We start from the raw sequence: 11,996 nt of genomic DNA, 5'->3' as shown, positions 1-11,996 counted from the left end.
TATATAAATTCAGTGTAACTTGGCCCTGAACTCACTCACTCTCTCTCTCTCTCTATACACACATATATATTTGTTGTTGTTTATTCATTGTTGTGTTCAGGTTAAAGTTACCCTGAAGTTTCCAGCAATGCTATCACCATAAAAACCAAAAGAAGAGTGCTGTTTCATTATGTTTGGAATTTTACTAAGAGGTATCCACCATTTTGGAACATCATGTTGCATAGGGCACGCCCTGTGCCATTTGAAACACTAGCACAATATATCTGTATCAGTCTGCACCTGTAAGCAGCTGTCCCAGTCATGGTGATTCTACCTATAGGTGTAGATATGTGACTATTTCATTATGTCTTCTAGGAGAATGGTGCCTTATTATGTACAGGTTGAAATATGTATCTTTATTATATATATCTTATTATATGATATTATAAATTCCTTTCTTTTGTTTATTCTTTTAAAATCAATAAATGCCTAGCTGTGATATAAAGTTATTTGTGTGAGTTATTATCAGCTAAGAATTTCATTTCAGGATAGTAAAAATTACTTTATAAGAAGGCCACCTTTAGGTTTCATGAGGTTAAGAATCACCAAGCCTTTGGTGGTTCCTTTATGTGTAGAATTTCTCCCAAACGAACTCTTAGTAAGAGCTGTTCAGCTAACAGGATGAAGCTGGAATGCAACTGCTCCTTTTCACTAAACAGGAGAAAAGGCCGTACGCTTTAAAAACCCATCAATAGGCTAACATCCTCCTATGAAAATAAAGAAGCTAACAAAGACTCTACACTAGATAAATGACTAATGTTTCTCCTCCACTCAGGTGACTTGAGGGATGGCCTGAAGAGTCAAAATTTTCTTAGAAATGGTTCTAAATGCAGCCCACACTCAGAGATTCCAACAATCAAGATAGACTGCTTAGGAATATTTCAAAGCAGGAGTTACTGCTCACTCACTACAGAAAACAAAATTTTCTCAGAAGTACACCACTGAATTAAAAATTTGGGCCAATGCAAATTCCTGCTGAAACATTCAAGAGACACAAGTGTGCAGAAGTGTGAAACCCAACCTGAGTTAACCAAACAGTTGATCCACTGTTTCAAATTGCTAGATAAGAGCCATTTCTGCTTGGGCGAGAGTGCGAGCAGGACTAATGGTTTATTGTCCCCTTATGAAAATAAAACCATTGTCAAGAGCATAAAGGAAATGCTTCTCTTTTAGCCTCTATACTGGACGTAAGGTGGGGTGGGGAGTAGAAAGAACTGAAAGGACGGAAGAGGGAAAAGAAGGACAATATATGCAGCTCAGTCTAATAAAATGTATATAATGAAGATAAGGTTAAAACACACAGGGACCTCAGTCATAGTTGTCATCCAATATTTTCTTAGATATCCAAAGACTCTCATAATGTTATCAATCTGCATGCTCTGTACCTAGGAGCTCGCCTTGGCCTATGCTGGGTTTCTCGGCCAGAATCTGTGCCAAGAAAGATTAATACATGCTGCAAGCATACTGTTTGAAACACATTTTGTTTTCACTAGGTGAGCGAATTAATAATGGCCCAAAGATAAATATCTGTGTCTAAAATGTAATTATGACTTAGGTAGAATGCTAGACTGATATAATAGAGCCTGACTCCATGTTTGATGTTTGACTCCTGACAGCTCTTAAGCCCCACTACTCCTTCTTCCTCTCTTACCCTACAACTGAGAAAACCCAACAGTCCCCTCCTGTGGTGCTGGCAAGGCACTCAAAGCACACAAGCCCCTGCCTGCGGGAGACAACCCTCACCCCAGTCTCACCCCCTAACTACAATAAAGAAACAAATCCATTCACCTCTGCTTGCTCTCTCGAGCTATTTTTGGTCCTGTCTGGGAGCTGTCCTGTTCTCCCCAGAAAGCCTCATCATGTGAGCAACAAATCTTTGCATACTCTCCGGGTGTGGTTATGTTGTTATCAGTCTCTACATCTGAACCAAACCAAGGGGGTGAGCGGGACATTCTGTCTCCATGTAGTGACTATATGATAACAAAAAAAGCTAAGACTGAAAAATTGTTACGGAAAGGCCAGCATACATTTTTTTAAAAAGAAATATCAGTTTTATCACCAGATCAGAACAGTGAGCTCAGAAGTGCGATCACAATGACACTTCCTCACACAGTGACATTTTCGGTGTTAGTCTGCTGAACAAAGGGCTCTATATTTCCTGGAGCATAGTCTGTACTCTGAGTACATTCGGACAAGACAGTATGCAAAAATTTAATAAGGGAGAACAGGCTGGTACAAAGTTAGAGACCATCAATTAGAACTGGCCCTACTGTACGAGTAGGAGGGCCTCTCACATGACTTCCTGTCCTCTGAATCCACTGTTCAGCATGAGGAAGAGATGGACCTTGCATCCAGTGAAGTTGTTCTTGGGTTCTCAGCTGAGAAAAGTAAGCTTCCAGGCATCAGTCAGAATATGGGCTTCTAAAATAGCCTTTCTCTTTTCACAATTCAGGGCTAGCTCCCCATCCCAGCCTCCTTACTTTTAACCACCAAACTATGTCAAGGATTATTATTTTACTTGACATTTTGGGAACTCATAAAAATTCCATTTGGCATCTGGCCTCCAGTGACCAAAGCTATTTCTGTTAAGTGGGTTGACAATTTTTATAAAAACATGAATGTGACACATGTACCATCTTTACCCCAAAATAGGAGGTGGACAAATCTGATTGTCTGTTTGTTTTAAAAATCCATGGCTAAAAGTGAAAATCTCTCCAAAGGCAAATAACATGGAGTTCAAAAAGACATGAGCCCTGGTGGCACACTGGTTAAATCATTCAGCTAGAAACCAGAAGTTTGGTGGCTCCAACCCACCAGCCACTCTGCAGAAGAAAGATGTGGCATTCTGCTTCCATAAAGATTTACAGTCTTGGAAACCCTATGGGGTAGTTCTACTCTGTCCTGTAAAGTCACTGTGAATCAGGTACCAGCTCTTCAAAAGATACAAGTAAGCAAAAAAAAGAATTGAAATTCAAAATTTCCTCCCCTCATTTCACTCTTAAACCTTCTGTGTCAACAATTCAGTTACAGGCTCTGTCACAGCTTTGACAAGTGTTACAGTGAGAAAGAAATTGCTACTTTCTTCATCATTCAAAATAATCTTCCCAAGAATGTGGATTTCAGACTGGGCCCTCTCATGCCTGGGACACTGTGACGCTGTGTCAGGGCCTTTTGCTTGCCAGGCCTTTCTGTAGGTGCTGCCAAGTGAAGAAAGGATGCGGCAGCAGAAAAAAATTAAACCACCAAATAATCTTAACATTGCTCCAAGAGAAGCATTTAACAAAAATTTCTTCCCCATGAGCTACCATTTGGCTCAACCAGGTTATGTGTATAAGTAAACTTGACGGGGACCTTTTCAATATAAAGTGACACTTCTATCCCAGAAGGGATGGTTCATGGGAAAGCAGTTCCAATTAAAACTCCTGTCACTCTGCTGTCAGGACTCGTGCTCAGGTCTCCAGAGAAAAGTGTTCTGCTGTAGAGAATAAACACAGTTTCAATGATCATCAAAATGGATTGCTATAGTGTAGGCTTTCTCAGGGCTGTCGAAAAGAAAATCATGTCAGCTTATTAGGGAGACAAATGAGAGTCAGAAAGAAAAACTTTACTTGGAAAATGAAGCAGCAATTTCCTTTAGTTTTCTATTCTCTAACCACATATGTTTAAACAATTACAATTATAGTGGCATGGTGCCTAAGATACTTGACTGCTAACCAGAAAGCTGGCAGTTTGGACCCACCAGCCACTCCTCAGAAGGAAGACTGGGCAATCTACTTCTGTAGTGATATAGCCTCGGAAACCCAAGGAGGGGTTGCTATGAGTTGGATCCGACTCGATGGCAGTGAGTTTTATCCCTGGTGGCATAATGGTTAAGCACTTAGCTGTTAACCAAAAGGTCAGTGGTTTGAATCTACCAGCTGCTCTGCAAGAGAATGATGTGGTGGTCTGCTTTCTAAAAGATTACAGCCTAGGAAACTCTATGGGGTAGTTCCACTCTCTCCTATAGGGTTGCTATGCATCAAACGGGAGCTCTGGTAGCATAGTGGCTAAGACACTTGCCTGCTAACCAGACGGCTGGCGGTTCAAACCCACCAGCCACTCCTCGGAAGGAAGGTTGGGCAATCCTACTTCCGTAGTGATACTGCCTCGGAAACCCAAGGAGGGGTCGCTATGAGTCGGGGCCGACTCGACGGCACACAACAACAACAACAACATGCATCAAACAGACTTGACGGCACACAACAGTAACATATATGTGTGTATATATGTATGTATGAATGTATGCATGTGTGTATGTATATATTCACTTGAGAATCATACTTGCCTAGTTTTGTAATAGGCTTAATAATATTAATGGTTATACAAGATTTCCTTATGAATACTGTACTAAAGCATTCTCAGGATTAGACAAGAGTTAGGATGAGTGTCCCCAAAGAGAAGAAATGGGATCTCTGATGTTGAAGTGTCAAGGGCTGCAGTTGCTGGATAATGAGTAGAAAAAGAGTGAAAAAGTCAGATGTGACTTAGCCAGTTCACGGCTGCCAAAATCAGAGGTGGGAAAATTTAAAGGGGGGTACAAATGTCACCCTTTTACAATGCTTTATTTTGTTGTTGTTGTTATGTGCCGTCGAGTCGGCCCCGACTCATAGTGACCCCTCCTTGGGTTTCCGAGGCAGTATCACTACGGAAGTAGGATTGCCCAACCTTCCTTCTGAGGAGTGACTGGTGGGTTTGAACCGCCAGCCTTCTGGTTAGCAGTCAAGTGCTTTAGCCACTATGCTACCAGAGATCCTATTGGACTTTTGGAATTTTTCCATCAGGCTCCAAAAGACAGAAGAGGAGAAGAGGACAGTTTTCTGGAAAAGTGGAAGAAGACATCTAGGTTTAAATCCTTGCTCCACTGTACAACTGTACACATGGTACTCAGTACATTGTATGGCATATAGTCCATCTTCCTTAACATCATCACAGCTAGACTGCTAATGAAACCAATTTTGCTCTAGTCCTCAGTCCCATTTGCGTCTATTTTTGTCCTAACTTCCTCAGATTCCTAGAGGCTTATTTCAAGACTTTGGTGTTGGGAAGTCTTTCCACCTTCAGAGCAGGGCTCTTCTCTTTGTACAAGGCTTTCTATGTTACCTGCTCCTTGTTGTCTAGCTAGTTTTCTTAGCTGCACCTGCTTGCTCCTAGATTACTGACCTCTTGTTTAGTCTGGAATAAGAGTCCTCCTCTCAAGCAACATGTACATTAGAATTCTTTTTTTTTCCTTCTTCTTTTTTCCTCATCATCCCTTCTTCTACTCAGTAATAGTGTGATAAATGACATGAATGAATTCCTAGCCAGATTTGGAAAATGAGGAGACTGAGGGGAAGCTCAAGTAACAAGTTGGGTTCCCTTGCCCACAGGGTAAGTGAGGGTTTGTGTTTTCTTAGGTTCACTTTGTCTGAGGCAGATCTGCCCAGTGACAGTTTCTGTCACACTGTTTGCTTCTGACCTAGCTCCCAGACACACCCAGTGCACGACCTGCATTATGGCCTGGGCTCTATAACCTCCACCACTGGCTCTGCTTTAATCCTGGCTGCTGGATACAGCTGTGCAATGATGTCCACGAGGGCTGCAATGCTTCCCAGGCTCGGCTCAAGCCGTGACCCATGAAGGGTGTGCCCAGAGGAAGGGCACATGTCTAGTTAGAGCAAAGGGGTACTGTGTGCTTGAGCAGCCCTGGATCAGCTTCTTCGTAGGAAAAGTGCATGCATTTTCTGCAGATGTATCAGCAATTGAGGGAAAAGCTTGCTTTTCCTTTAAAATTTTCCAGATTAAATCTGTGGACCAATCTTCCGAAGGCTAAGCTTTGGAGCTGTAAGAGGAATGCGCACACATCTTGTTTCCCTTAGCAGCATTCATTCATCACTCCCACTCTCTTCTTCCAATTTCTCTCCCAAGACAGCAATAATTTCCAGACACTTAAAATACTTACATTTTATACTATGCTTACTACAAGTGACTAAACGTATAATCGGCTGTCAGTAGAAAAAGCTATATCTAGATAAATTTGATGTTAACTCTGAATTTTCACATATCTATGTACATATCAAAACTAAAGACTATATATAAGCAAATGTCCACAGTAGTAACAGCTTTGGAATTGAAGACTTATCCTCTTATTTGCACTTACATACTCCAACTCTTTGCTTAATGTTGATTTCAATTCCACAGTAAAAGAAGGCAGCTTTTTGCCTCTCCCAACTATACCAGAATTTCATTTTTATGTTATTCTCTGTGTCTATGGCTCAAAGGGAAAACAGATTTATTATAGTGTCATTTTGGTATTTCAGAAGGCAAACTGCCTTGGATAGTGTCCAAGAAAGACTGAATCAACTTCCATTTTGCAGCAAAAAGTGATCATATATGGAGTACAAGTGCAGAAACTTGGAAGCTTCACAGAGTGAGTTTTGGAAAGACAGTTTCCAGGCTGGGAGAACCATCAAAATAGTTCACTCCCTAAAATGTCCTAAAACTTTCCTGCCTCCTTCAACAAATATAACAAATACTAGTTCATTTTTTCTTAATGGCATAGAACATTAAGAAGGAACAATAGACTTGAAATTACAAGACCTGGCTTTGGCTAATTGGGTTGAAATGCACTACTAGATGGATCTGAGTCAATGCATTGTACCTCTGTGGGATTGTTTTCTGTACAACGATATTCCTCAGAACTGTTTGGAAGATTAGGTTAAATAGCATTTTAAAAAGGCCAAGAACAGAGCCCTGGCTCTACAAGGTGTTCCACAAAATGTCAGCCCCCTTCTTGCCCCCTCAGGACACAATCTGAACAGATGAATTAATGCTATATGCCACAAGCTCACTGCCCAGCTGTGGATGCACATATCAAGAACTCCAGGTCTAGGTCCCTAGGTGGTGTAAATGGTTTGTATTCAATTACTAACCTAGAAGTTGGCAGTTCAAACTCAACCAGTGGTGCCATGGAAGAAAAGTCTAGTGATCTACTGCCATAAATATTGTTGATGTTGTTGTTGTTGTTGTTTGCCGTCGAGTTGGCCCCGACTCATAGCGACCCCTCCTTGGGTTTCCGAGGCAGTATCACTACAGAAGTAGGATTGCCCAAGCTTCCTTCAGCCAAGTAAATTGTATGGAGCTATTTTACTTTGTTATACTTGGGGTTGCCGGGAGTCAGAATTGATTTGGTGGCATTGAGTTTTTTGGTTGATATATGTATCAACTGCTGTTGAGTCAATTCCATCTGATAGCAATTCCAATTCCTATAGGACAGAGGAGAATTGTCCCCATAGGATTTCCAAGACTGTAATCTTTTTGAAATTGTGATTTGGGTGAAAGTTTATAGAACAAACTCATTTACCACACAAGAGTTCATTGACATTTTGTTTCATTACACTGACTGCAATCCCTAAACTGTAACAGCTCTCCTCCCAACTCCTCCCTGTGTCCTCCTTTCCCATGCATTCTTGCCCTCTGAGCTATCTCCCTGTGCAAATACTACCCCTCAGGTCACTCATGACTGATTGTTCTAAGGGGTGTACATACCTGGTGTAAATGTTCACTCCATATACCTGTTCATTGTTTGGCTGGAAGCCACAGAGGTGAGTTCAACTCCAGGCCCAAAGGGTGACTAGGGGCCATAGTCTCAGTGGTTTCACCAGTCTCTATCAGACCAGTAAGCTTGGTCTTTTTTTTTTTTTTTTTAATGATTTTGAGTTTTGTTTTAGATTTTTCCCCACTCTCTCCAGAATCTCCTATTTTGATCATTTTCTGAATGGTTGGCAACAGTAGCCAGGCACCAACTAGTTCTTCTGGTCTCGGTGCCACATAGGCTGAGCTTCACATGGTCCACTAGTCCCTTGGACTGTTTCCATGCACTTTTGTTTTTCTTCATTCTTCTTTGATTTGGACAAGAAGAGACCAATTGTTGCATCTCAGATGGCTGCTCACAAGCTTTGAAAACCCCAGTCATAACTCACCAAGGATGTAGAATAACATTTTTGTGTCATATGTTATACCAGTTGAGCTTGATGGCCCCCATGACCATGGTCCTGAGCCTATGGGCCCAGTCACTCACTCCGTCAGGGTGTTTGGCTGTGGTTAAGAAGTTATCATAATTTTGCCCCACTGGCTCTCTCTCTGTATAGCTAATGCCCATATCTATCTATCTATATGGACATTATATAGCACATATAAATACATATGTAGAAATATTGTCTGATAAATTTATATATGTTGTTGTTGTTGTTGTTGTTAGGTGCCATTGCGTTGTCTCTGACTCATAGTGACCCTATGCACAGCAGAACGAAACACCACCTAATCCCACACCAGCTCCACGATCCTTGCTATACTTGAGCTCATTGGTGCAGCCACTGTGTCAATTTCTCTTGTTGAGGGCCTTCCCCTCTTTTGTCGACCTTCCATCTTACCAAGCTTAACATCCTTCTCCAGGGAATGGTCCCTTCTGATAACATGACCAAAGTAAATGAGAAGTCTGGCCATTCTCGCTTCCAAGGAGCATTCCAGCTGCACTTCCTCCAGGACAGATTTGTTAGTTCTTTTAGCAGTCCATGGTACTTTCAGCATTCTTCACCAGCACAACTCAAAAGCAGCAACTTATATATGGTCATGGGGTTACTCATTTTTGCCCAGACATACCAGGCTTAATCTTTACAGAAGCAGACTGCCACATCTTTCTCTTGCAGAGCAGCTAGTAGCTTTGAACTGCTGACCTTTTCATTAGCAGCTGAGTACTTAACATCACTATACCACTAGGACTCCTACATATATATATAAGCTCATTTGGCTTTCTTTTCCTCATAAAAGTAGAATTTGAGCATGTGAAGCAATTGACTCCTTGGCAACATGATATGTCTACTCATCTGCAGACTTCTTCCTCTTCCTAATTAACTTTCTTACCCTTCAAAAAATCAGGTGCCCTTCTACTATCTTCAGTTTACATTTCATAGATCCTCTGTAGCACAGGCGTCTCATAGGTAGTGGAGATATATATATATATATATATATATATATGAATGATAGTGGCAGATAGATAGATAGATAGAGCCACTATCTATTCAGAGAAAGTCTTTAGAAGGTGCAACTAGTTAAGCATTTGGCTTCTAATTGAAAGGCTGGCAATTTGTGTCTACCCAGAAGTGCCTTGGAAGAAAGGCCTGGAGATCTACTTCCCAAGGAAGAGAAAACAATAGAGCACAGCTCTACTGTGACACACATGGAGTCACCCCGAGTTACAATCTTGACTCAATGACAACTGGTGTGCATATGTGTCTTCACTTTGAAGGAAGCCAAGAATAAATCTCCCTAAAGTCATCAATTCAAACAACAGAGAAGCCACTTTTATATACATGTGCCTTTTATCTAGGTACTCACAGTAATTTGTACTCTTTTGTTTACTAATGATGTAATAAGCCTCTGAAAAAATTTAGTAGAAAGGTGAGTTCCTACCTGTTTTTTAAAACCCACATGCCACCTTCTCTGTGAAGTCTTGACTGACTGCCCCAGTTCACCATGCCCTCCTTTCTGTGCCCTCCTGTGTCATGTATTCTACTTGTATTATAGCTCCCATCACAGTGAGGACAAGTGTATGCACCTTTCTCTCCTACCACAATGTGAGTCTGCCAGGAGCTGAGGCCCTGTTTTATGCTTTATTGTAACATACAAGACACTAAACATGAGTTGAATTACATGTAATTAAAAAACAAAACTATAGGAAAGAGGATAAACATCCACTCTGTGTCTGGGTTGATTGTGTTGAATAGCTCTCAAAAGTGAATGGATGCACTCTGAAAATCCCTGTATGTCCTACAACAAATTTCGTGATGGGCAGAGTAGGTTTTCAACTACCACATTCTAATTTGAATGCCTGAGACTCTCACTCTGACTGGAGGATACAGTGTCAATCAAGATGCTGGGCATGGCTTTTTGGGACTTTAAAGCCACGACTGAGTCATTGAGCTCTGGTGATAACAATGAGAATTCAAGTTATCTTGTAAACCTCCCTTCTGTTAGTTCTTTAGGATGATTTCAATTTTAACAATAAGCCACAGAGCTAAGATTAAAATACTGTGTTCATGGAATCATATTAAAAATCAACTACACAATTTTTCTGTAAATTTAAAACTGCTCTAAAAATAAAATCTACTTTAAAAAATAAAATTGTTTTACTTACCTTTCCATCCCTTAAGTTATAGTTAGGTGGATGTGAAGTGTTGTTAACATTAAGATGAATAAAAAGAAAATAACTCTTTTACCTCAGGGATAAATTCTTCAGGTTAGGTATAATTAAAATGTTACATCTCTCAGTTCGTGTTTGGTACCATACCTGTCCTGTGTATGCAAACTCCAGAGCCTGCTTTAAACCAAGGCTGGTCACACCATGTAAATTCACTTCATCAGCTCCACTTTCCACCATACAGAGACTGAACATTGCCTGACATGGGGAAAGAAACAAAGAATTTATAGGATTTAAAAATAAGAGAGCAAAACAAAGTCCTAGAAGGACAAGGAAAGACAAGTTTTACAACTTAAAGGTTAATTTTGATTTTTTAAACACTTCTGGTAAATGTCATTCACAGTCTCACAGACGCACACACACACACAAACAATCAAACCCACTGCTACTGAGTCAATTCTGGCTGACGGGGACCCTTTAGGACAAAGTAGTTGTTGTTGTTGTTATGTGCCATCGAGTCGGCCCCAACTCATAGTGACCCCTCCTTGGGTTTCTGAGGCAGTATCACTATGGAAGTAGATTGCCCCATCTTTCTTCCGAGGAGTGGCTGGTGGGTTTGAACCGCCAGCCTTCTGATTAGCAGTCAAATGCATTAGGCACTATGCTACCAGAGCTCCCAGGACAGAGTAGAACTGTCCCGTAGAGTTTCTAAGGCTGGAAGTCTTTACAGAAGCAAATTGTCTCCCACAGAGTGGCTGATGAGTTTAAACCATTGACCTTTTGATTAGCAGGCAAACGTTTTAACCACCAGGCCACCAGAGCTCATTTAATTCCTGTAAACTACTCTAAAATACTTTGATGTCTACACAGTTATAGTAGCAAACATATAGCAGGGATTACCTCAGATAACAAAGTCTCATTTCATTTAAACCCTCACAACAGTTCCTGAGGTAACTGAACTCATTCTCTGGATCCTAGGGTTTCACTCTTACCATGTATGTGTGGCAATCCCGAACATTCCTGCTGGTAGGAAATAGAAAGTAGCACCTTCTACTCTCACTTGGTCTTGTTTTTTTCTGCCTCATCTCAGTGACACATTCCATTCCTCTCATCAGTTACGTATCAATCACTCTACGGCAGTGGTTCTCAAAGTGGAGTGGCTGGACCAGCAGCATCAGCATCACCTGGGAACTTGTTAGGGTAGAGATTCTTGGGGAACCAATCCAGCTCTACTGAATCAGAAACTCTGAGAGTGGAGCCAAGTGATCTTTCTTAACAGATCCTCCAAGTGACCGCTCAGGTTTGAAAACCACTACTCCAGGTTAGTCAGTAGGAATCAATTCACCCAAAACCCAAGTCTCCAAATAGCCAACTTAGTGAAAATCAGTTCTTCCAAATTAAACAAATTCATGGATTTACAAACAAACAAACCAAAATAATTTTAACAACTTTAATGATTTTGACTTAACAGATATAAAGAGAATATTCAATTTTGGCTATTGATGATGAAATACACTAGAAAAATATACTTCATAGAAGTAAAAGAACCCACTCATTTTCACACGGTAAGACTTCGGCTCACACCAAACATTTGAAATTTTAAAATGTGATTTTTTGTTTTGCAAATATATTAATATTCTTTTTGTTGTGTTGTTGTTATTTGCCGTCAAGTCGGCCCCGACTCATAGCGACCCCTCCTTGGGTTTCCGAGGCAGTATCACTATGGAAGTAGGATTGCCCAACC

The 11,996-nt window shown here is 40.9% G+C and overlaps 1 protein-coding gene across 1 annotated transcript in view; it reads right to left on the bottom strand.

Moving 5' to 3' along the window:
* Positions 1-11,996, bottom strand: part of KLHL32 (kelch like family member 32) — a 215,735-nt gene that overhangs the window by 129,845 nt on the left and 73,894 nt on the right. Inside the window, exon 3 of the mRNA XM_007942251.2 lies at positions 10,403-10,510. Within this exon, the coding sequence (XP_007940442.1) occupies positions 10,403-10,510 (108 nt within the window). The remainder of the gene's footprint in view (positions 1-10,402; positions 10,511-11,996) is intronic.

Source organism: Orycteropus afer, unplaced genomic scaffold, assembly GCF_000298275.1.
Source record: "Orycteropus afer afer isolate SDZICR_OR568_19922 unplaced genomic scaffold, OryAfe1.0 scaffold00087, whole genome shotgun sequence".
Taxonomy (NCBI): Eukaryota; Metazoa; Chordata; class Mammalia; order Tubulidentata; family Orycteropodidae; genus Orycteropus; species Orycteropus afer.
This window is presented reverse-complemented; position numbering and strand designations above follow the sequence as displayed.